We start from the raw sequence: 26,224 nt of genomic DNA, 5'->3' as shown, positions 1-26,224 counted from the left end.
CACATTTTCTTCTATTGATATGTGATAAATTCATATTGTTGCACTCAGCTGATTTTACTCCTCACATCTCCCAACCAACACTAGCCTTGGGGTGGGAAATTATATTTTCCAACTTCTTTTATTAGTGGCTGCTTGCTTGGGATCTCTATGATATGGACATAGTTGTCCAAAGTAATCACTTGGAGATTTCTTCCATTTTCCATTGAACTTCTGAGGGCATATTTTTGAAGAGTATGTCTAAAAGCATATTTCTGGGGACAATATCATTTGTGCAAATCATCTGTTTCTCTCCAAGATTTACAGCTGACTTTACAAGGCATGGACATGGACAGTGTTAGTCTCAAAAAGACTATATTTTACAAGCAAGATCAAAGGCAATGGTACAAACACCAAAAATTATATGCTCGATAACAGAATATAAATACTTCTTTTAAAAAATATTTCCCTGTTGTTAGCTGCAATTCTATAATGAAACTATAGATAGCAGGTTGAGTCATATGTTTCAATCCAGCTAGTGAGTGGCAATGCATGTTGGAATGAGTTTACCCCTAGATACATGTGTGTTTCATCAAGCTAAGTTCAGTTCAGGGGCAGATGTGTGTGGATAGCCTTAAAGATTCTGACAAGATGTCAGAGCCTTGCATCCTGGAGAATCATGCGCACAAAAGCCCACTAAGCAGCTGGGTTGGCGCAATAGTGCAGTCTTTTCAAGAACAATAGCTTTAAAAGTATTTAAATTCATTAGTAAGTACTGGTGATTAATGATCTACTGTCGGCTTTTATTTCCAGTGAAGTCCAAATTAAGAGAAACACACAGTTCAAGGTGTACCTGTATAGACAATCTTCTGAAGGCTGTATTTGTCTAGAAATCATTTTTATTTGCTTTGCAGACTGAAACTAATAACAAACAAAATAAACATGCAATTACTTTATATTGTATACTGGTCCTAACTATTACTGCCAGGATATCTGTGTACAAAGAAATATGTAGTGCTCTATATTACAAGTAGCTGCATTCTGTGGGGGGCTACATTCTGAGGCACCACGAATGTCGGTGAAATTGTGTATAATTGAAACCCATTGAAAAAGCCTGCAAATGCCCCACCCCACTCTGCTCCCGTTCTTCCCTTTTAGTGATGCTTCAATGAATCTTTATGATGTTTCCGGTCACTTCCAGGTTTGGTGCATTCGCACGGATTTTGGACATGCGTAAATGGAGATCTGCATGTCTGTTCTTCCAATATTGCTGTGGACACACCCCAAATTTTTGTCTTTGAATTGGCATATCAAAATATTGTCCCTTTATCATAATGTTATTCTCAAATATTGTGCCTTTAATCAGTAAGTAATATCCTATTGGGAGTAGCGAATGATGAGAGTTCTTCAAGAATATTTTGTAAACTACGTAGATGCCTTATCATTATGACTGGCTTACATTCTTCAGGTCAGTTCCTGAAAGCCGCAGAACATTATGAAGCATTCTATCAACTGACAGTGGGACGGATATGGAAAGATGATACAGGCAAGACTCTCACTTCACTAGCCTGTGAGCATCTCTGGAGAATTTACACATTACTAGCAGACAAAATGCTAGGAAATAAAGAACACCAACAGGCCATCAGAACTCTAATAAAAGCACTTGAAATGGCAAAAGAAGGTGGGTAGAAAATAACACTCCTGCATTTCTCTCTTTAATGTGCAGGCCTGTTCTTTCCCAGGAGTAAAGTAAAAAACATCAAGTGTTTGGTGATTATTTTCTATGAAATTCAAGACAAATGCTATCAATATATTTCTAAATCTTGTTGTAAAACAGAAGTACCTACTTGCTGACAAGTAGGAATCCATTTATTTCTTGAAAGCTTTTAACACCAAAAATGCAGTCTCCTGAGAGTACTTTTGTAAAACAATGAGTCCATAATCGGAAGTAAGGTCACTGGCAGCACTGCTGGTTGCGGTTGTTCACTGATTATTCACTGTTACTTGGCTGGCATCGCTTATTGGTCTGTCAGCTAATTATGAAAATAAAATCATTTGTTTGTATCAGAGCTGATAAGCTTTTTCACCTTAGTGAAAAGTGACTTTCTTAGTGACTAAGATAAAAGCTTGATTATTGGGGAAAGGGTTTTGTGCTTTCTGTGCTAAGGGTTTTAGGAAACTTGGAAAGTTTAGAGCACTTTTGTTTGTTTGTTTGTTTGTTTGTTTGTTTGTTTTAGTACCAACTGTATTTATTTATTTATTTATTACATGCATTTATGGCTTGCCCTTCAGCAAGCAGTCCCAGCATAAGCTGCACGCAGCTAAATAAACAAATAAAGCCAGACAATGTTTATCAGTAAGCCAATAATTAAAACCAACTTAAATAGCAAACAAAGCCTGGGCAAAAGGATGTATCAAGATTTGCCCATTAGAAGAATTGTGTTTCTAAGTCTCACATGCATGCATGCATACACTTTAACTACAGAATATCAAAATTATTAGAGTACTTCCTCAAGAGATAAGTTGATTTAGGTAGATACTATGTAGTCTTAACTTCCTTCATGCACAAACTCAGCCACATGGGGACTGCTTTGCCGTGGTGCTCACTCTTGCTTATGCTGAAGTAGAGCAAAGCCTCTCCTCCTTCCAGAAGAGAGGAGTTGCGAGCGAGAGCCAGTTCCCATGTCAGTGGGGGGGGGGTGTGTTTGGCCCTCTGCGTCATTACCCAGCTGCTGCGCTGCGCCCGTCAGCCATTTCAAGCGGCCATGGCAGCACCGCCCCCTCATTCTGCCGCCAATTGGCACCAGCCTCTTGGTTTTTCGCTTACCTCGTAGCAAATCGTCACAGCTTTTCAGGTATTGGCGGTTAGGCATTGGAATATGTGTTGTGTGTTGGAGGGCAGGTTGTGACCATCACCTACCTCTCCCCTTTTTGGGTATTCCGTTAAAGGAATCCGGCTGTCATGGATCCTGTCTGATGCCCTGCTGGTGGCTAGGGCCATGGCACGACCCTCTGTGACGTCAGGGGAAGCTTCCAATTGTATCTGCATCAACAAGCTCCTCCCACTGGTTGTTAACCTTCGGATGACTCCCCGCTGAACAGGGTGGAGTCATATATAGATTGTTTGATCCAGTGCCTAAGCCAATACCACTCACATGCTGTAACCAATAAAGTTGTGGCCTTATTTAGTCCATTAACTAAAATACATGTCTCCTTGTGTGTTATTTATCCCTAAGCGGGTGGTTGCAAGTATCAAAGGTGTGGCCATTTGCATAGGTCTTTCCCACTTGGTGAGCTCCCGTCTTTCGGTCCCTGCTCCTGCCCACCTAGCAGTTTGAAAGCACCCTTAAGTGCAAGTAGATAAATAGGTACCGCTTTATAGCGGGAAGGTAAACGGCATTTCCGTGTGCTGCGCTGGTGCTTGCTCGCCAGAGCAGCTTCATCACGCTGGCCACGTGACCCGGAAGTGTCTCCGGACAGCGCTGGCCTCCGGCCTCTTAAGTGAGATGGGCGCACAACCCTAGAGTCGGACACGACTGGCCTGTATGGGCAGGGGTACCTTTATCTTTACCTTCCCACTTGGTTGGTCTGCCTTACACTGAAGCAGGGTCTGCTCAGCCTGCTTCTAGTCTGCAGCCAAATATTGGAGATAGTATAAGTTGTGGAAACCCTTTGGTGATCAGCAATTGTACCATTTCAGCTGAAAAGATTCTGAGAGAAGAAGAGTAGGCACCATACTGCACACATTGCCCCCAGCTTATGGATAAATACCTACTATCAAGAAGATATTGACTAATCAGGGTACAGGGTACTTGGTATTCAAACTTTGGTTTTCTCCTTGACATGGGAGGAACTTTGCACTCAGTCTGTTTATGATTGCAGATTATTTTAAAGAAAACAGTGCTTCCCTTTTTTTGTCAACCTTTGTCTAAAGATTGTCCTTCAGCATGCTTTTAACAAAAAGATTTATTCTGGAGATCATTGGTCTGAATGCTGATATTTCTTCCTTCTGCAGAAACATTCCTTAAGCCGCAAATCCTAACCCCCCCCCCCTTCATAGTTGTATAGTTATGAAGTTGTGTGTAATTTAAACATATTCATTTCAGAAGTGTGTAAATATTAGGGGCTATGCGATGAATCGTTGGTTTTGTGCAGGGGCTCAACAGTTAACTAGTAATTGTAAATTTCACGGCCATGTTTAAATGGCTACCTTTGTTGTAATATGCATGGAAGCAGCAGAGAGCATCCAGTACTAGTTCTAGACCCATTAAAATTAATGACCATTATTAACTTAGGCCTATTAATTTCAGTGGATTTACTCTGAGAAGAACCTAACTGGATACAACCCAAAAACTTTATCCTTAATTGAACTACCACTTATATGTCTGGAATCAGGGCTGGCTCTAAAAACCTGAGATGCCCTGACCTTCCAATAGTTCTCCTACTTGCATATGGAGGAACTCTCTCTCCTGGATACACAGAGATTGATAAAGCAGCTCGCTCCCAGCTTCTGCTGGAGCACAGCTTGTATTCTCCTGACACTACAGTTCTGCTTAACTACCTGGTCACTGCTCGCCATTGACTAAAACAGGAGAAGGCTGCTTTGTTATGGTATTGCTTGCTGATAACTTACATCTACAGAAAATGTAGTGTGGCGGGACAGTAGCATTCATGTAACCTCCCAGCAGCTGAGTTGCTGCTACTGCTTCCCAGAAGAAGGAGGCAGTGGGGAGGTCCATGCAGTGTGAACCCCCTGGCAGGAGCACCATGCCATCCTCCCCTCTGCCTCTTCCTTCCCCCTCTCCTGGTAAGCAGCATCTTCTCAGGAGGTCAGGTGAGCACCACCATCCCACCACAACTGGTGTTCACAACTGATCTACAGGTTGAGGAGATAAGTAATAATAAAGTATTAATGTAAAAACATGGTATTTAGAAATGCATATCAAGTACCAGGCATCGCATTAGTTTTAAAGCTTTCTGATGATAAATCTTAATGATAATTATTGCCTTGATACCTCTTATTTAGCGGGGAACAAAAAGATGGAAGGAGAAGCTGCCTACTGTTTGGGTCTAGCATATCACACAGTTGGAGAAGAAAAGACAGCAATAGAAGTAAGTTTTTTAAAGAGTTGGTTCATTACATAATATACATTATTGAACTTACTATTTAAGCTATCATATCTGTGGTGGGTTTGGTTTATATATTGTTCTCTTAATGGATTGAATTCTGAAAAGAGATAAAACTATTAGCTCGGTAACTTAATTCTATATCAATTCTTAGTTTTCAGACAGCTCGTTTTATATACAGACAACCTAAGATAATTAAATACAAGCACAGGAACTGGTTTCTAAGAATGATTGAAGCAATTCTCAATTGTATTTTTTTCTCTGTTGTTTCAAAATAATAGTACTGCAAAAGACTCATTAAGTGAAACCCTGAATTTTCAGATATACCTTATAGCAGCTTATAAACTTTCCTTCCTGCTGTTTTAATACAGTTTTCCTGATGGCCATAAAGCTAAATTAGGATAAATAAATGAAACAGAAACAGATAGAGCTAAAAATCTATTTGGGCATTTTCCCCAGCTATCAAACATACTTTTTCAAAACAGAAGCAGGATTTCCCACATTGTTAGGGTCAAAATCAAACTTGAGAAGCTTTGGTGAACCCCAAAGAACATTGCTGTTGCTTAAAGGTTACCATAGCCTAGTTTTTCACTTCATGGGATTAGCAGTTTGACACTCCTTTTTCAGTAGAATATATTGAACATACAAACTTTGATTAAAATAGCTAGTATTTCTAGTTAGAATACTTTTTCCTGTAAACAGTTATAATACAGAGGAAGTTAAAGTCAAAGTTAGTCCCCATTATAATTATAATTATTACTATTTGTCATGTCATACATGTTATATATGTAATACTAAATGTGGTATACCATTTAATTATAATATCCCGACAGAAGAAATTTACAGAATCGTAAAAATAAAGTGCAATGCTTACTAAGAAAAAGTGCACAGTGAGGAATGAAAAATGTTTTATAGAAGCCTCTAATCCTCAACAGTGATCAATATATATACAGTGGTAAAATATCTGCTGCTTTCAATTCCATTGAGCACATGTGAGCTTTACTATCCAATTAGAAATCATTGGCTTAAAATTTACGCTTCTGTTCTCAGTTTAATGGTCCCTTTATCCAAGGGGAGCTCAGATGCTTACAGAGATGAAATCATTGCATTCTGCTCCCAGAGGACTACTGGTTATCATTACTTGTAACATGCAGACAATACTGCTGGAAGCCAGTTTGCCACATGGTAATGTGTAGTTCATCACCAGCTTCTGTAGCATGCTAAAAGGGTCTTGCCACACAGCATGGGACTATTCAGGTATGCACTCAGGGGTCTCAACAGTTATTTTCCTGCTTTGCATCAGAGTTTTCATCTTCTTTATCCCTTTGTTCTGTGGGCCACCTCAAGCAGACTCCTTCTGGGAGAATCTAAAAGGCACAGCTTTTTTCAGATGCTGTTGCCTCCAATTGCTGCCTGTCGTCGGTTCCTTTTGCCATTTTGCTATTACTCTCCTTCCACAATGCAAACAGCACAGAAAACAAAGGTTGGAGGTAATCCACCTGAAACACGAGTTTTAAAAGGCAACACTCTTATATTGCCTGATTTAAGTACAATTATGTGCCCACCTTGTCTAAAGATTGGAACTGGATTTTCTCCCTTGAGGTGCTTAATGATTGAATGATATGTATTCATTACAGCAAAACTGACTTTAAGTGGATACTTTAACTAATGCAATTTAAGCCATCTCTGTCACAGGAGGGGGTGTGCCTCTGAATAATAGTTGCCAGGGAACACAAGTAGGAAGAGCGCTGTTGCTCTTGCGTTATGCATCTGGCTTGCCACTGTGAGAACTGGATGCCAGACTATATAAGCTTTTGGTGCGATCCAACAGGTATCTTCCTCTGTTCTTCTCCTGTTTCCGCTGCTTGTCTGGAACCTCGAGAACAAGGAAGTGGTTAAACACTGGTCAGGCCACAGCACATGGGTGATGGGCTACGGTCACCTTCATCAAAACCTGTTGTCCATTAAGCACATATATTCAAGCATACTTTACTCAAATATGAATAGAAATAGGCTTGTGTGTTTGGAGCAAGTTGAAATATAGGGCCTCATGGCATTTAGGAATGACTGGAATTCGAAAAGATTATAGTCTCTTTCTTCATCACAAGAGGGTAGTGGATCCTGGTGTTCTGAGGTCTGCCTCCCCAGCTGGTTGGCACTAGGTGGATTTGTATTAGAAGTGGGTTTCAGAGACAGGGGTCTATAATGCACTAGGAAAATATGATCAGCTATCAGCCCTGCAGCCAGGATAGCCGCTTGGGTACACGTCAGGAATAATGCACTCTATGTCTTGGAAGATGACTCAAAAACTTCAGCTAATGCAGAATGTGGCAGTTTATCTGGTAACAGTGTGGCTCAATTCATATATTTTGGGGAGCACAGATACCCCATATGGCTCCCCCCTTAATACTTAAGATTTTCTGCTCTTAAATCTACAAACTCCTCTTCCTTACATGCACTTCTCACTTTATACTACATTTCCTTTTGACCACAGAAAGTCCAAAGGGAACAGATATTTGTCACCAGAGCTGGCCTTATTCTGTTGCTCTTGCTGGGGTTGTCCCCCTAGCTGTTTATCACCAAGGTGGCTGTTGTAAGTTGGCATTAAAACGGTAATCAGTAAAGTTCAAGCTTGTTCTCATTTGTGCCACTTTCTCTCCACCTTCCCCACGCTGATTTCAGTTAATCACTAGCACACATTAGAAATGATTCTCCTGACAGAGGCATGCATTGAAAGAATGAAGATGGCCACTCTTTTACAACTCTGACCTCCCTGATTGTCTACTGTACAGTATATAAAACCACCAAAGTTGCTTCTGACAGAAGCTAAACTCATTTGCATGCTTTAAAATACTTTGGTTAGACACAGGTGGTACTGTGGGTTAAACCACAGAGACTAGGACTTGCCGATCAGAAGGTTGACGGTTCGAATCCCCGCAACGGGGTGAGATCCCATTGCTCGGTCCCTGCCAACCTAGCAGTTCAAAAGTGCAAGTAGATAAATAGGTACCGCTCTGGCAGGAAGGTAAACGGCGTTTCTGTGCGCTGCTCTGGTTCTCCAGAAGCGGCTTAGTCATGCTGGCCACATGACCCGGAAGCTGTACGCCAGCTCTCTCGGCCAATAAAGCGAGATGAGTGCCGCAACCCCAGAGTCGGTCACGACTGGACCTAATGGTCAGGGGTCCCTTTACCTTTTTATGACGCAATTATAATCTGAATTTTGTTAGAATGACCTGCAGTTGTCTGATGCCATGTGGATGGTTGCACCTGGTAACAAGGAGCTTTGTAAAACATGTAGTAGATGTACACCTTAGATGAACAAAGTGTTTTCTGCATTGCTAGCAAGTCATTCAGAAAACTGACTTGACTCTCTGACTTGACATTCATTATGTGTGGCTTTGAAGGTAGAGTATTGTTCCTTTCAGTTGCATCAGACAAATAAAGATAGCTGTGTATGTAAGCAGGTGATCTGAAAAGCTGTATCTGTTGAATTTCTGCCTTGTAATATTTATTTACCACTGCATTCCAAATGAGCTAGTTGTACAATTAAAATTCATACACAGGCTGATTCAAGCAATCCTCTTGTTCTCCCTGCCTCACCTGCCCATCTAGGTCCACTTGTGTACATCCTGTGATTATAAAACAAGCTATAGATGCTATGCAACTTCCTTTTTAAAAGGTTCACAGCCCATGACTACCAAAAAGACCTTTATTTATTAGGAGGAAAATGTGGGCTTTTGGGATCCTTCACTGCTGATATTGGGTTTGTTATGGTATGACAATGTTTTTAGTTTTTCAATTTTAGGTGTTTTAAGTAGTGTAAATGGTAGTGTTTTTATACTGTTGTGTACTGCCCTCAGCCCCTGTGGGAGCAAGGACAGTATATAAACATTAATAAGATAGTTTACTATTAAAATTAAAAAAATAAAAATTAACCCTCTCCTTGCTTTCCATTATAGATATGCTAGCTTTCTCTTGCTTTGCCCTTCCGTCCTGCCAAATTATTGCCTTAAAAAGCCTTACTAGGGGAGGGAGGAATCAAGTGCTAGAGGGCTACCAGTAGCTTCAAATGATGCACAGGAATTTACTATCTGTTTCCACTGCCAACTTTCTCTTGATCTCTATCCGCAGCTCTCTGCCCTATGACATACATGTTTTTTCTACCCTGCATGGCTGTTCTTCATGTAGAGAAAATATAATACATGATATAGAACCAACTTAAATATAGCAATTTGCCATCCCCCTGCCTACACAAAGTAGGGTTAAGAGAGAGCCAGGATACCATGTTAGGAGTGGAAAAACACAGCTAGCTTTACTTTCCTACTTGCAATCTCTAGCCTCCTTGCACAGTGTCACCTACTGGCCTTGTGCTTATACAGTACAGCTAACATCACAATAGAGTCAAAAATAAAAAAAAATCCTTCCAGTAGCACCTTAAAGACCAACTAACTTAGTTCTTGGTATGAGCTTTCGTGTGCATGCACACTTCTTCAGATACACAACCCAGCTGATTGAGGAGGGTCAGATAACTCTCTCCCTCTTCTGCTGATCTACATACTTTCCATGCTAACCATGGAGGAAGGAAAGTCATTTCCTCCATGACTAGTGTGAAAATGCAGTCTGCTAGCCGCTTAACAGGATTGTAGAAAAAATTCAGGCTAGTAACTTTTGTCGGCTTATTTACATGGCTGATATATAATGTGTACCAATGTAAAATTAAATAGATTTGTTTCATATTCTCACTTTGCTTGCAAACACTTTGTCAGTGACTTTTAAAAGCAGATAAATATAAATCATTTAATAAAATTTTGGAAATAATTGAGCTCAAATTATGTTTATGTTCAAAAAGTGGGAGTGTTTCCTCATTCTATTCTGCTGGAGTTCATCTGATCTCAACTTTTAAATATATAAATTTTACTTATTAATTATAGTTGGGCATCCCTTTCACAATAAAACTGGAAGTATTAGTTAAGCCTGCTCATTCTGTCAATTTATTTTAAACAGACATGTATTTCATAATTTCAGTTCTAATCAGAAATGTTGATAGTAAACAGTAAAATAAATAAACCGGCCATTCCATACTGTGAATGTAGTAATATCAATATTTAAACTATTATTGTCTGAAATCTTTTTATGATTGCATGTAGCAATAATGCTACTGCTCTCCACTGTTTTATACACTATGATATCAGCTACTAAACATCATAAAAGTATTGTATTTTATCATTTAAATGTGCCCAAGATTCCAGTTTTTATTTGCATGTAAAGGTCTAATTTTTTATTCAGTCAATAGTACAGTGAATTTCTTGCAATTCTGTGGACTTAACCTTTGCAAATGCAAGCTTTTATTGATTGAGAACTTTTCCTTCAACGTCAGTAGTTTTGAAAAAAGAAAGTGATTATCCAAATCATGTTTTTTTTACTTAGAAATGCTTCTGCCTGTATTGTTTTATTCCCTTATCTTAGGGGAAAACTGGTATATTATTATTTTATGGATATTCACTGCTGGAAATGACAACATTAATTTCAGAGTATTGAAGTCAATCAGCAAATATCTGTGAAACCTTCAATTGCTGATTGGCTTCAGTAGTCCAAAGCTTATGTTTATATTCCCACCAATTAAAACACACACCATGGTATCAACAAAGCAACATCATCCTGACAGCAAGGTATATAAGTGTAGGCATATTAGTGTGATAAAAGCAATTCAGACATCAGGATCACAGGGCTGCTGTACAAGAGCATTCATTTTTACTTACCCGAATCTTCAGGCACCTTGCATCTAGCTCATTGTTTTCTTCACTGTCTTTGAAGACTCTCCCCCTTTCAGAAATCCTCTCCATCTGCTGGTGTGTGTGTGTCTTGGTGGCCCTTATGCTGCCCATCATATTGAAGAATCCTCAAGGTGAAGGATGGTAGCTTCATCCCTGCTTCCGTCTCTGCACTGTTTTCAGGCTTGTCACTGCTCAGTACTCAGCGCCACACTGGCTTGTTTTGTCAATAACCATTTATTTGTTGCTGGAGTAGTAGCAACCATTACATCTGACCTCCCTGTTTCATCAATTATGGATAGATTATTGGATGTGAACATCTGCAAAAGCTTGCTGCTGAATTCACCTCCTGGCTGGGATTAGATAAAGTATTAAACTGTTGTTTATTGTCAGGCCAAAACTCTACTGGGAAGCCAGGGAATTCCAAGACCAGCAGATTCCCCATCAGCAAGCACCAAAAACTGTTTACTGTTGCCACTGTTTCCCATAAGATCTTAGCATTTATTATTTACACTTATTACTAGTTGTTATAACATACTTGATAAAAGCTCTTGGCAGGCCTAGCATTTTGAGCCATTGTCACAGCTGTCAGGACAGAAAGCATACATAAATTGCTTTTGCCTCTTATATCACCTCTGCAGGATAACAGACGAAGCCTCTTCAGACTGTCACAGCATTTGTACTTAAATATTCACCACATTTGCTGGCTGAAAATATTAGGTTCCGGTTTCTAAGGGGAAAATTATGCTAAGCTTTAATTTTGTTTAAAGAAATGAAGCCCATGTTATTGAAGATTTGAATTTAAGTAGATTCTGAGCTATCCGTATTAATCTAATGTACAAAGTTACTGGAATTTGTAAGTAATTACTACAAAGATAAATACTGTATATGTTGTTGAAATAGCTTAGATTTCATCAGTATTAATGTACATGCTGATACATAAATATAATCAGAGAATCTGTGCAGTAAAGGCGATAAAAGAAACAAAAAATATAGTTCAGAAGTGCCCGTAGTTCATTTTAGGTGCCATATTATGTAGCCTATTCATTTCTGCTACTTATTGAAGAAAGTTATAGCCAGTTATGACAATAAGAATAGATGTAGACATGATGACTGAAGAACATGAGAAACACAATATCCATGTTCACGTGTCCTGCTAAGAGCATAGTACAATGTACACAAGCAGGAATGAGCCAAAGCAAACTTTCCACCTTCTCTTCTCCTCCTATATAGCTAGGAGAAGGAGTTTGGAAGCTTTTGATTCTCTGTTTGGTTAGCCACAGCTTGATCTAATACTAAAATTATCTAGTTACAGATGGGTAGCCGTGTTGGTCTGCCATAGTCAAAATAAAAAAATTCCTTCCTGTAGCACCTTAAAGACCAACTAAGTTAGTTCTTGGTATAAGCTTTCGTGTGCATGCACACTTCTTCAGATACACTGAAACAGAAGTTGCCAGATCCTTCTATATATAGAGAAGGTGGGGAGGGGTATTACTCAGAAGGGTGGTGGGAATTGGAGATTGACAGATAGCTGAGATGAGCCTGATGAGCCTGTTGACGACTCTTAACGACTGTAGTAGGTCTTACAGGAAAGGCAAGGGGTGAGAAGGTGAGAAGTGGCTTTTAGTCATATATAATGAGATAAGAATCCAATGTCTCTGTTCAGACCAGGTGTCTCCATTGTTTTAAGTTTGGTAATGAGTTGCAATTCAGCAGCTTCTCTTTCCAGTCTATTTCTGAAATTCCTTTGTAGTAAAACAGCTACTTTGAGATCTTGTATAGAATGTCCTGGGAGATTGAAGTGTTCTCCTACTGGTTTCTCTGTTTTGTGATTCTTGATGTCAGATTTATGTCCGTTTATTCTTTGGCGTAAGGTTTGGCCTGTTTGTCCAATATAGAGAGCTGAAGGACACTGTTGGCATTTGATGGCATACACAATGTTAGACGATGAGCAATTAAATAGTCCCGAGATGGTATGTGTGATGTTGTTGGGGCCAGTAATGGTGTTGTCCGGGTGTATGTGGCAGCAAAGTTGGCATCTGGGTTTATTGCAGGCTCTGGTGCCAGTGTCCGTGTTAAGTCTGGTTGTAGTATTATTGTGGGTTAGGAGTTGTTTAAGATTGGGTGGCTGTCTGTAGGCAATGAAAGGTCTTCCTCCCAGAGCTTGAGAAAGAGAACTGTCATTGTCCAGGAGAGGTTGTAGATCTCTGATGATGCGTTGAACTGTTTTAACTTGGGAGCTGTATGTGATGACTAGTGGTGTTCTGTTATTTTCTTTTTTGGGTCTGTCTTGCAGCAAGTTCTCTCTGGGTAACTTGCTGCAAGACAGACCCAAAAAAGAAAATAACAGAACACCACTAGTCATCACATACAGCTCCCAAGTTAAAACAGTTCAACGCATCATCAGAGATCTACAACCTCTCCTGGACAATGACAGTTCTCTTTCTCAAGCTCTGGGAGGAAGACCTTTCATTGCCTACAGACAGCCACCCAATCTTAAACAACTCCTAACCCACAATAATACTACAACCAGACTTAACACGGACACTGGCACCAGAGCCTGCAATAAACCCAGATGCCAACTTTGCTGCCACATACACCCGGACAACACCATTACTGGCCCCAACAACATCACACATACCATCTCGGGACTATTTAATTGCTCATCGTCTAACATTGTGTATGCCATCAAATGCCAACAGTGTCCTTCAGCTCTCTATATTGGACAAACAGGCCAAACCTTACGCCAAAGAATAAACGGACATAAATCTGACATCAAGAATCACAAAACAGAGAAACCAGTAGGAGAACACTTCAATCTCCCAGGACATTCTATACAAGATCTCAAAGTAGCTGTTTTACTACAAAGGAATTTCAGAAATAGACTGGAAAGAGAAGCTGCTGAATTGCAACTCATTACCAAACTTAAAACAATGGAGACACCTGGTCTGAACAGAGACATTGGATTCTTATCTCATTATATATGACTAAAAGCCACTTCTCACCTTCTCACCCCTTGCCTTTCCTGTAAGACCTACTACAGTCGTTAAGAGTCGTCAACAGGCTCATCAGGCTCATCTCAGCTATCTGTCAATCTCCAATTCCCACCACCCTTCTGAGTAATACCCCTCCCCACCTTCTCTATATATAGAAGGATCTGGCAACTTCTGTTTCAGTGTATCTGAAGAAGTGTGCATGCACACGAAAGCTTATACCAAGAACTAACTTAGTTGGTCTTTAAGGTGCTACAGGAAGGAATTTTTTTATTAAAATTATCTAGCAAGTCTTTTGAAGCACCCCTAAAGATATCCAGCTTTTGCCATGATAGCCAGCACCTCAAAAAGAAGTTTCAGTTTTGACCTGGAGAAGCTTCAAGGCAGACTCCATTACAGAAAACCAAGCTTGCTCCAAACAAGGTGAGCTGCAAGAGAGATGGTAAATTCACTGTCGCCTTACACAGTAACCTCTGCCATTCCTCCCTCATCATTTGTAAATTTGGAACCAAGCAAAAGAACATCAGGCTCATAGGAGCGTTCAACCAAGATGTGGCCACCCAAATATTACGCCTTCCTCCCCACAACCCTCACATTTACTAATCAAGAAGTTTCAATAGCCTGAGGGGCTCTTGCCAGAAGTGCCCCAAAGATGTTAATCTCTTTTTCCCATTTTACCTGGACAGCAGAATCTAGAAACAATTTTGCAAACATGTATTTAGACAAACTCTTCCTGGCTGACATCATTTTGCTTTTTACACCCATTCACTGTCATCTTTGGTAATTTTCTAGCCTAACTCAAGCATAAGAGGTGGTGCCTTTCACCATAATATCTAGGAATCTTTCAGAAACCAAGGAAACCTCACCCCTCTGCCTAGAAACTTTCCTGTGGATTCCCCCCTCCATTCCTTTTGCTGCTGAAGGGGTGCTCTGACTTCCAGCACACCAAAACCCAGCATCACAGTACAAGGACAGGTATTAACACCACTTCCTCTCCAGCAAGCCCATCAGCTGGCCAGACCCTATCTCTGCCCTTCCACTACCTTGTGCTTTCAAGCCCCATCATTTCTCTCTTTTTCTTTGAGAGATTTCCTGTCTTTATTCCCCTTGCCATGCCCCAAATTCTTCCAATTGCTATATTAGAATTCTTCCCCTAAAATATTTCCCAGACTCCCACAAAATCACTACCCAAACATTCCTTATTCCCAGACAACCTCCCCATCCCTTTCTATAAAGAAACAATGCAACTCAGCAACCAATTTTTGCCTTCTGGTACCACTTCACCCCCATCAGTGAAATCTACTTCCTCTCATTCATTTCATCCTCAATTTTCCTGGAAAAATTCTGGTTTTCCTACGGAATGCTTCTAAGTATAACTCTTGAACTGGCTTTCAGTTTCCTAATATCAAACTAATATTAGTGTACTTCATAACATAAAAGTTTATTCTTGTATTATTACATAATTCTGTGAAAATTGGAGGGAGAATGAATGTGGAGAACAAATCAAATATTCTAATATTTGAAAGCGGAAAGACACATTATTGTGCATTGGTAGATATACAATTGTGTGAAATGTCAGCACTGGGTATATCTAGGTATTCAACATAGTATATTTTATATATCTACAGATACTTGACAGTGGCGGGAAATGTTGCCTGGAGTAATGTCTATAAAGTACCCAGTAACAAGAAGTTTGAAATGCAAGAGATGAGGGGGTTGCAATGTTATGTTGAGGAATGAAAGCAATTGAATGAGAAAGATGGAAATGATGTTTTAGGGTAACCAAAATAATTGTAGTAGTCATGAAGACTTCAGCAAGAGATACTTTGAAGCAGAAGACAAATAGTACATTAGAAAAAAATATGTAGTCGAGCTTGGCAAATTTGTACACGGGCTCTTATAAAATACACTAGAATGGTCAAGGATGATGAAGACAGATTTATGGATAGTGGTAAGGAAGAGTGTTTCCCTTCTCTGCTGTAAGACAATGCCCACAGCTCAAATGTTGGGTTGAAGCTGACCTCCATCTTGAAGTCTGACCTTTGGAAATACATATTTAATGCTAAGACAACATAAATATAATTTAAGCCTACTGCTGGGTTTGAGTATTCCAAACATTTCTTCTAAAACAGATTATTTCAGACCTCATTTTATACCACTCCTGTCTGTACATCGGGAGTTGTTTTTTTACTTTGTTTTATTTCATTCAGCTGGAATGCTCTGTTTCAACATTTGCTGTGACTTCTTGATACTGCTAACATATTTCCACTCTAGAATTGCTTTTGCTACAGGCAGTGGTTTATGCCTATGCATTGGAATGTGTATTTCTATCCAACATACCATTATTGAGCCTTGTGAAACATAGCTTCTCTATGCCAGGATAGGGGGGAATAGACAAATGTGGAATGTGCCCACATTTTCATCATTATATAATGTTTATTATATAATAATGTATATATGTATAAATATTATACATACTATATATGTTTATTTTAAAGGCATTGTACAAACCTAGAGAAATGCTTGTTACCCAGAGTTGAAATTAGTAGTATTTGTAATATGTATTGCTTGCTAAGACAATTAAGGTTAAAAGCTAAATTCTGAAATAAATTAAATTCATTTTTAATACATAAGATTAGATCCAGACATTGGTCATACTTGGAGATGATTCACTGAAATCAGTAGGACTTAGATTAGAGTCTTCTCTAAATATGACTGGCTCTTGATCCAAGCCACACTCCTTTACAGTGTTAAGGAAGAAACTTTTCAGAATGTTAGGATTGGCTTTATATGTATCTATATTTTAGCATTATCCATTTTCCTTCTGATGCCCTGCATTATCCATAGGTCCAATCCACACTAACTATAGGGCACAGGGAAGAAATCTCCTATATGTAAAGAACGAGAAAGATGCTGCTACCTATTTAGAAGTGTTTTATTGAATATAATATAGATATTCCCAAAAGAGGAACAGGATTCTAACATGGCCACACATAAGCTGTTTGGTGGATAACAAGGAAGCAAGGTTGTGGCAGTTGAATACGAAAGTGGCAGAAATTTCATTATGAACCACATTATGAACTGTGAAAGACTGCAAGAAAACAGAGAATTTGTTCAATAAACTGCTTCTAGAGTTATGTGATGCTCTGGTCACAGAAGTTAGATCTTTACCTCTACTTTATCCAACACTTTATTCAATACTTTAGACATGACCACATCCCCTTTCAAGCTTCCTAGTGTATTATGACAGTCTTTTAAATAGTAGCTGCTGACACATTCCAGGCTGTCAGCACTGCAAAGGTGAAGTATTCTAGCTCACATGGATGAGATCCACTTTAGCCAACCCTTAGAAAAGATTGCCCTATGATGTGTACTAGTCAAGGTTCATTTGGACTGGGCTGCATGTGCTCCACTTAAGGTACATCTGAACATCAGTAAAGCCTTATGGTTTGCATAGATTTGTCCAGCATGGTTTGCATAGATTTCCTGTTCACTTCCCATCCCCCCATTAAACCTCGTAAATGACATTCACTAATCCTTTCTTGAAAATGTGCAAAAAGGATTTCCATAGATAGTCTTTGGAGAGTTCTTGTGTCCTCATGTGTGTAATAGATTGGGTCAAGGTACTAAGAGGGAGGGAGGAAAGAATGAGATTTCATTATATATACATGCTTTCCTGCGACTCATTGAAAAAATTGGAAAAGAAATTATGCAATACAGATTATGTGAGTGTTTAAATTAAATTAAGTTCATATGTTTCACTGTGGCAGCTGTAATCCTTTGTTTACAGAAGAGGTCACATTAATAGACTACATTCTAAATGAATATTAACAAATCACTTTTGTGCAAAGATTATTAGAAGCACATACAATAAATTTGTATACAACAGCTTGTTTTCAAGTTTACCCTTTTAAATTCTATACAATATATTATAACGGATTCCTCTGGACTATTATAAACCAAACAAATACATAGTAACTATTACAAGGAGATTGTGCATTTGAATGATTGATGCCAAATCTGGGTACAACTAATGGAATTTAAGGATGTTATCTCATAATTGCCAAGCATGTATGCACAACTGGTAAATTGTATAAATTGCTTTGTTAACTGAAATTCATGTATTTAGCTTCTTATTAGGCTAGAACAGTGATACGTTTTCATTAAATCAGACAGTTTGTGTGTATGCGTAATGTTTACAGAGATGTGAAACAATTATACAAAAATCCCTTATGCAAATGCTTTCACATAAATGCTGTCCATTTTTGTCCCGCAATGTGGACAAAAGGTTTCAAAGCATAAATTGCTAATAGTGTTTATATCTTCTTTTTTGTCTCACAGAAGCTAAATACTTATCTGGAAATATCCAAACTACTGGGAGATTTCGCTGGTTTAGGGAGAGCATATCAAGCTATAGCTCAGGTCCTGGTAAGGTAAGTTAGTGCCTCCTTGTCTTACTGTCACTGTAAATTCATTCAGCTGTGAAAAACTTAAATTGTTGGATGTCTGTTGCTTCCCATTACTGACTGCTTAAATTTTAAGCAATGGCCTGCTTTTCCACATATGGCTTTTCAGTTCGGAGTTACTTAAATTAAGATACCTTATCAGGCATCAAAGCATTTCTTTGTGCACAATAATCTTACTTGAGGGTATTAAACAGGATTGGAAGTTGCGTTGTTTATTTTTGCCTTTCAGAAAGGGTAAGGCACGGCTGAAAAACAAACATCCTGTCATATCTTACAGGCTAAAAAGCAGAAAGCACAGAAAATTATAACATGCTTCAATAGGCATGCCACAGTGTAACCTTTCCAGAATTCTTCTTTAGAAGTTTTTATTTATTTATCTAGATCTGCCTCACTTTTTCCAGCTTTTAGAACATGAGTAAAATTTCTAGTAAATACAATTTAATTTCTATCATCCCAAATTATTATTATATGCCATGAAAGTGTGGATTATGGGGGGAAATTGAAACACCTGGAACTTAGTGGGAATCATTGATACAAACTAATGTTTTTGTCAGTAAATCCTGTGCAGTCATCCCAGCACAGAGTTGAACATATTCTCTAACGTGCTTACAGAGGTCATGTATGCACAGAAGTCCCCAGGGGCGCCGACTTATAAAAAATATTGGGGGGGCCCATACCGGGGTCCTGCCGCTGGTTCGCTCGGGTAGCCGGGAGAACGCAGTTCGAGGTGGCGGTGTTGGGGAGAGACCCTCGCTCAGGGCGCCACTAGACTTGGCGGCCGGCGGCCTATCTGGGGGGTTTTGGAGCGTATTTCGGCGGAGCGATTGGGGAGGAGGGGGCTTGTTGCCGGATTCTTCAGCTGAGCCGGAGATCCGCTGCTGGGGGTCCCTGGGCCGAGTTGTGAGCACGGCCTGCTGAAGGGAGATCCAGCCGATTGCGCGACGGGGACGGCCGGGGCTCTCCGGCTAGGGCGCGCGGCTGGCTGGCTGGCGAGGGAGCAGGTGGGGAGGAGGCGGGGGTCCTCACTCTCTTAGGAAACGCACCCGCGCGCCCGATTGCCACGAAGTCCGAAGGGTGCGTGTGTGGAATTAAAAAGCAAAAACGAGATACGGGCAGGGCAGGCAAAGAGTTTTCTGCAAGAGGATGGAGGGCAGGTTGAAGAGAAAATCACTCAGGATGAGACAGTCAAATCAGCCATGATAAAATGGGCTCAGGATATTGGGTATAACATCATGTTTGAGGACTGGGAAAGGTTATGGACCACCGGAATGAAATTCACGGCATGTAATGCCTTGAAGGAAAATATTATGAAAATGATTTATAGGTGGTACATGACCCCAGTCAAGCTTGCAAAAATATATCACCTGTCTGATAATAAATGTTGGAAATGTAAGGAGGCTGAAGGGACATTCTTTCACCTCTGGTGGACTTTTCCAAAAGTGAAGGCCTTCTGGGAAATGATCTATAATGAGTTAAAAAAGGTATTTAAGTATACCTTTCCCAAGAAACCAGAGGCCTTCCTCTTGGGCATTGTTGGCCAGAAAGTGTTAAAGAAGGATAGAACTTTCTTTATGTATGCAACTACAGCAGCAAGAATACTTATCGCAAAATATTGGAAGACACAAGATTTGCCCACCCTGGAAGAATGGCAGACGCAATTGATGGACTACATGGAACTGGCTGAAATGACTGGCAGAATCCGAGATTTGGGAGAAGAAACAACGGAAGAGGACTGGAAAAAATTTAAGGACTATTTACAAAAACAATATAAGTTGTATGAATGTTAAAAATTTACACGATTCGGAAACTATAGCTTCAGCAATTAGATTTGGGAAACAGGAAATTATATTTTAAGTAAGAAAAGGTCAAAATCTAAGGTAATACTATGTTTAATTTAAGATATAAGTAACTGATGAAAAGTATGTTAAATTTAGAGGTATAGTATTTGAAAAGTACAAAATAAGGTACGAAACAAGGTAATAATTTGCTGATATCTTTATTATAAAGAATGCAGGGTAAGGGAGATGCGAGGAAGTCCAGTTAGTTATATAAAAAATGTGTTGAATGGTTGGTTTTCTTTTCTTCTTTTTCTTTTTTTCTTTTTCTTGTTCTTTTACTTTTTTCTTCAGTGTATGTTTCTAACTTTGTATTTGAAAACTTAATAAAATATTTATAAAGAAAGAAGAAGAGAAAATCCTTTCGCTTTTCTGGGGCGCAGGGAAGTCTCAGAGCCGGAGGTTGGGGAAGGGACCCCCTTTGCTCTGCCCTCTTCTCCCGTCTTAGATTCGCATGGGGGTCCCCGCCCGAGCTTGCCTGGCCACCGGGCCACACAAGGGCCGCGCTCTACGCGGCGCACCTTGCTAGCCGCGCAGCTGTCCTCCGCGGCTGTGGAGCAGCCCTGCGCCGGTGCCCAGCCCCTCTGGGCGCCCGCTGCGCTGCCAATGACAAGCGGGCGACGTCGCGGGCGGGGAAGGCGTCGCTTTCTTTCCCGATCCTGCATCCTCCCAGTCTTCCAGCCCTTTTTTGGGTTGGAAGCTCGTCTCGTTCGCCCTTCTCCTTTCTTCACTCTGCGCGCAATTTTCCTCCCTCGTCTCCCTCCCCATTTCTCCTTCCTGACTGACTGACTGACTGACTGACGGGCTCGGGTTCGGGCTCCGGCTCAGGCTTCGGCTCGGGCTCAGGCTCGGGCTCGGGCAGCCACAGCGTCGGCGGTGTTGGCGATCGGCGGCGCGGGGGGATGGCCCTCCCGGGGGAGCCGGCGCTGCTCAATGGGGTTTCCAAGGAGACAGGCCGGCCGCCCCCCTCCCCCGGCCCGGCGCCCCCGGCTGCGCCGGTGCCCGTTATCAAGCTGGTGCGCGCCGGGCGCCCTATAAAAGCCGCGGACGCGCCCACCGCCGCCCGAGATTATTGGGGGGGCTGAGCCCCCCCAAACGAATTTTTGAGGGGGCTCGGGCCCCCTCAAGCCCCATGGAGTCGGCGCCTATGGAAGTCCCCATTTGTTTCCGTAAAAGGACGCAAACTACAGATGCAAAGCAACGCATGGGGAGATCAGCTCCCTCCATTAAAATGCATGGAGATGCTTTTGGTTGTGAAGAACTAAGTGTATGTATTGGAGCTCCTTGGTTCGTTAACAATTAGTGTTCAGAGCAGGCTATTTTATTAATTTTTTGTTTTTAAAATTATGTACTACTTTTCAGCATGTTTTCAGGGCAATGTACAAAATTACAGTAATCACTATAGATATTGCCATTTTTCAACCTGAATGTCCTGAATCTCAGAAGCAGAAAAGTTGAGCTAGTTCCAAAAACAGATTGTTTAATGTGTTGCTGGCCAAAATGCCCTTATTTTCCCTTTCTTGGAAGATATTGAGATGCATGTCAACACACTTAAGCAAACAAACCTAAATAGATTTTTGAACATGCTTCCAAGATTTCCTTTATTGTCACTGGGGCTCCATCACCAAAAGCAATAATGGCAATGCCAGTGTACTTTGATCAATCCTTTCCCCACCACCACTAATTTTACATTTAGGACTACTCTGAGCAGCAAGAAATATGTAATAAGATTTACATTGTAATGGAATTCAGAGGCTGAAGAACAAGCTACATATTTGTATGCGTGTGGCTGTAACTACATGACCACTTACAAAGATTGCTGATTTCTTCCCTCACTATTTTCCAAAGACTAAGACTACTACTGATAGCCTGTCTGTCCTTTTGCTTCTAGAGGTTGTGAAAGCAGGTGATATGAGTATATGGCCGGCAGATAGTGTTGTTATAGTAGCATCCTTTTCTTTTTATTGAAATTGTTAAGGGACCATCTGGCAGAGATCATAGCCTGAGATGAGTTGCAAAAGTCTGATCTTTGAGTGCTCTTGAAAACAGAAATAATGTTCTTTAATGACAAGTAGTTTTTTGAAATTTGAACAGAAAACTACAATCATCTTGTTTTCAGATTAATATACACTGGTGTTTACATGCTTTTAAATAGCTGGGGCACATTTGGCACCTGAACAGATTTACTTTTAAAGTGTGTAAGAGAAATTACTCACCTTCAGCAGAGTTTACACAACCGGTGTTTCATATTTCGGGAGTGCTTTCTGCAGAGTGGCAGTGGGAAGCCTCCACCTATGAGTGGCAATTCACCTGGATCTCTACGCTGGGAATAACTGAATTATTAATTTCTATCCAGTGCAGAGATGCGGCAGTATTGCCAACTTTCCAAAAGAGACTTAGTCTCATCATAACAGTGATGCAGCAGACTCCTTTGGGAGTGAGCATGTACAGTTCCCAAGATCCTGTAATTATTAATTAAGGTTTAATTGCTTACTTAAAGTCCTTTCATGGCACAAAGTTTAGGAATTCCTGTTATTTACTATTGATATGTACTGAAGGGCTAGGTATTTATGCTACAAGATATTACTTTGAATGATCGCCTGCTTCCCTGCTAATATAATTGTGTGTTTGCTGGCAACTGCTGATTCTGTACAGTCTTGATTCAGCTCAAAATTATTTATAGGAGAGCCCTGTTCGAACCCCATTTAAATAAGTGAGGAAGATACAGCACAGTACTAGGAGGATTATACCTACTACCTACTACTTAGATCTGTGCACTTGGTTCCAGTGAAAAAATGGAAAAAACTGTGTGCAGACAGGAAATGGATGGCATTCATTGAGATCATACCAACTTGCCATAATTTGGCTAGTGACTTTTATTTCTCCTTGATGGCCACATTGTTTGTTGATAGCATATGCATAGCATACCTGGCAGTTTCCTAGTTCCATGTTCTAATATGACTTCCTGATCCCATACAAAGGTAGCTGGCATCTTTGGCAAAGGTGACCCCATGCTATATTATATTGGGGGGGGGCAGGTCTGAGGCATTTCAGCGCTTGAGGCTAAATGCCCTCAGGAAGGGATCCCAAAGGTTTGAGAAACACTGAACTATGCACAGGAATCTATGGTTTTCTAGCCCAAACTGTTGAGCCAAGGCATAGGATATTGTGCCTGAGACTCTCAGGTAAGTGATTTATAATGTTCTTTTGAACACCTTTAAGAAAAGGAGATAGGGACGCGGATGGCGCTGTGGGTTAAACCACAGAGACTAGGACTTGCCAATCAGAAGGTTGGCAGTTTGAATCCCTGCAACGGGGTGGGCTCCCATTGCTCGGTCCCAGCTCCTGCCAACCTAGCAGTTTGAAAGCACATCAAAGTGCAAGTAGATAAATAGGTACTGCTCCGGTGGGAAGGTAAACGGCGTTTCCGTGCACTGCTCTGGTTTGCCAGAAGTGGCTTAGTCATGCTGGCCACATGACCTGGAAGCTGTACGCCGGCTCCCTCGGCCAATAAAGCGAGATGAGCACCACAACCCTAGAGTCGGTCACAACTGGACCTAATGGTCAGGGGTCCCTTTACCTTTACCTTTACCTAAGAAAGGAGGTCACATCCACCCTTAAATAGTTTGATCATTCACGAAGAAGTATTGAAGAGTTGAAAGCTTCAGGAAGTGAAATGCTTCTTCATTAGAATCATCAGGTCTCAGATTATTTAATAACTGTTTCAGTAATTTGGGAATAATTAATTCTTCATCAAGATGCCTTATCCTCCTTCTAACATAAATCACAGGCCTCATGTAAATGTAAGTTCAATGATCTGTAGGAATCAACACATGAAACCTTCCTAGGGAACATTCATCCATTGCAGAGGTATGGACTGTATTTTCTAACAGAGCCTAAACATACTCTTCTTAATTTTTTAAAAAAACTGTTTTTACCCCCAGTGTTTGTAGCTTCTATCACATAGTGTGATATTTTCTGTTACCAAGGAGTAAATGTAATTTGTAAAGCATCAGATTGTACCAGTATCAGAGAAGGCATGTGTGAGAAAGTGGAAGGCACTATTTACTAATCTGATGAAATTCCACTGAAATTTCTAGCTCTATCTGGAAAACAAGACTTATAGATAACAAATAGCCACTTCTGTCTGCTGAAGCTTCAAGATGCACATTCTGTATGAATAAGATATATAAATGAAATGAAATAATTAAGAAAAGTTTAGTTCAACTCAACAGATGTTAATCTGATAGTAATTCTTGTTTAGGGTTTGCTCCCTGCATAATCATTTGGCAGACCTGTTTCAATCCTGTTTTAATCTTGTAGCAGAGTTTTATTCTCACGGCATAAATAAAGCTTTGTGTTGGCATATTGCCCTTTGATTATAGAACAAATTAATTCTTCTTTCTTTTTTCTTTCTTTAGGTAAATGGTATTTATTTTTTGTAAATGGAATATAGGTTCATGTAATGCTATATCAAAAAAGATCAAAAATACATCAAAAACATTTCTATTAATTCATTACATTAAGAAAACCTTTTTACATTTTCTCCTGTCACTGATTCCATTTGACTTATTACTTTCAGCTTCTAACCCACAAACGTGGTGGCACAATCAACAAAACCCTCAGTGGCTGTTTCATCTCTGCTCTATTTGATTTCTTCACTCTGAGTAAATGATTAAGATTTCATGCATTGGTTCAACCAAAATCTATGTTCACTCAACCACATCCTTTATTGATTACTTCTACTGCAAACAGTAGGCCAAGTGTGATATACATAATTGGACAGTTGTCAGGGGATGTGGGTGTTAACAGTCCTGTTTTCCCAGTTGGAAACTGGAATCACCTTGATACACAAATATTCTGCACAGTTTCATTCTCATTCTTTGGACCAAGGAGTACTTTTCCTCAGAATATATGTTTTTAACTCTCTAAGGTCTGGTTGAATGAATTTAATGATTATACCATATAATATGCTGTTCAAGTTGCACCTGTGCACTGCATATAGAAAACTAGAAAAACTGGAATTAATATTTGTCTAACATTTTAACCTTGTCCTTTAACTTATATAAATCAGTTCAGTTCTTCTGGGTGGAAATGTTTGATTCTCTCCCCTTTGAAAGAAAAATAGCCATCAAAATGTGACTTTGATTTTAAACTTTAGAAACCTTTTGACATATGGCAAATGTTTGCAATACATTTTACATTCCAGGAATGTTTGCTTGCCGCCTTCTCCTGATTGTAATAAAATAAACACTTTCTATGGATGAAAAAATGTTAAATGTTAGACCATTTTTAACCCCATGGAAATTTTGGACTGTAGCCCTAAGACTAAACTCAATTAGACATGAGTAGACACATGTAGGATTTCACTGTTAAGCACTTTATCAGTTTGTTACAATTTAGATCCACTTAATCATGTGGAGGCATCACGGCATTGTTACAATTTTGTAGATATTGTCTTCTATTTCTATGGTTCATATGTGAGGTTAGAGAACACCACCATTCATATTTTGGTACATAGATATCATACTATGTTGGTATATTTTTATTTCTTAAAGCTCAGTCTTTTGCTGCATAAAATTAACTTGAAGCGTCTTCTTTAAAACAATAAGAGAACAATTCCCTTTGTCATTACCTATAAACTTTAGTTTCTACACATTTCTATATTAGGACTGGAGGTTTTGGCTCACTGGTGGCGTGACATTTAGTTTTCTGCACTGCCACATTAGACACTCAGGTTCACAGCTAATATTAAGGTCACCAGCTATGACACAGACTCAGAAAGAAGAACTGTGTGATGTTTCACCCACAAACAAACTGTAGCATCAGGCTGTGTGTTGTAATGGCGGTGTGGAGGTGCTTTGTTGTTAATATAGCTTGCTTTATTAAAAAATGTGCAAATGTCTTATCAATGTACATTTGCCAATATTCAGCTTAGATTTGGCAATGACCTCAGGTTGTGTATATTGAATTGGGAATTAGAGGTAACACCTGCAATCTACTGCAGATGTGGTAGGTAGTATGACTCCAGCAACCCTTGGCTTACCCAGATAAAG

The 26,224-nt window shown here is 40.0% G+C and overlaps 1 protein-coding gene across 4 annotated transcripts in view; it reads left to right on the top strand.

Annotated features, from left to right (window-relative positions):
- Positions 1-26,224, top strand: part of TTC29 (tetratricopeptide repeat domain 29) — a 123,676-nt gene that overhangs the window by 53,223 nt on the left and 44,229 nt on the right. For all 4 annotated transcript variants that reach the window (XM_082237704.1, XM_082237703.1, XM_082237706.1 and 1 more), the window contains exons 7-9: positions 1,445-1,657; positions 5,003-5,088; positions 18,209-18,300. In XM_082237704.1, the coding sequence (XP_082093830.1) occupies positions 1,445-1,657; positions 5,003-5,088; positions 18,209-18,300 (391 nt within the window). The remainder of the gene's footprint in view (positions 1-1,444; positions 1,658-5,002; positions 5,089-18,208; positions 18,301-26,224) is intronic.

Source organism: Podarcis vaucheri (assembly GCF_965113315.1).
Source record: "Podarcis vaucheri genome assembly, chromosome: 9".
Taxonomy (NCBI): domain Eukaryota; kingdom Metazoa; phylum Chordata; class Lepidosauria; order Squamata; family Lacertidae; genus Podarcis; species Podarcis vaucheri.
The sequence above is the reverse complement of the archived record's forward strand: the minus strand, read 5'-3'. Positions and strand labels throughout refer to the sequence as shown.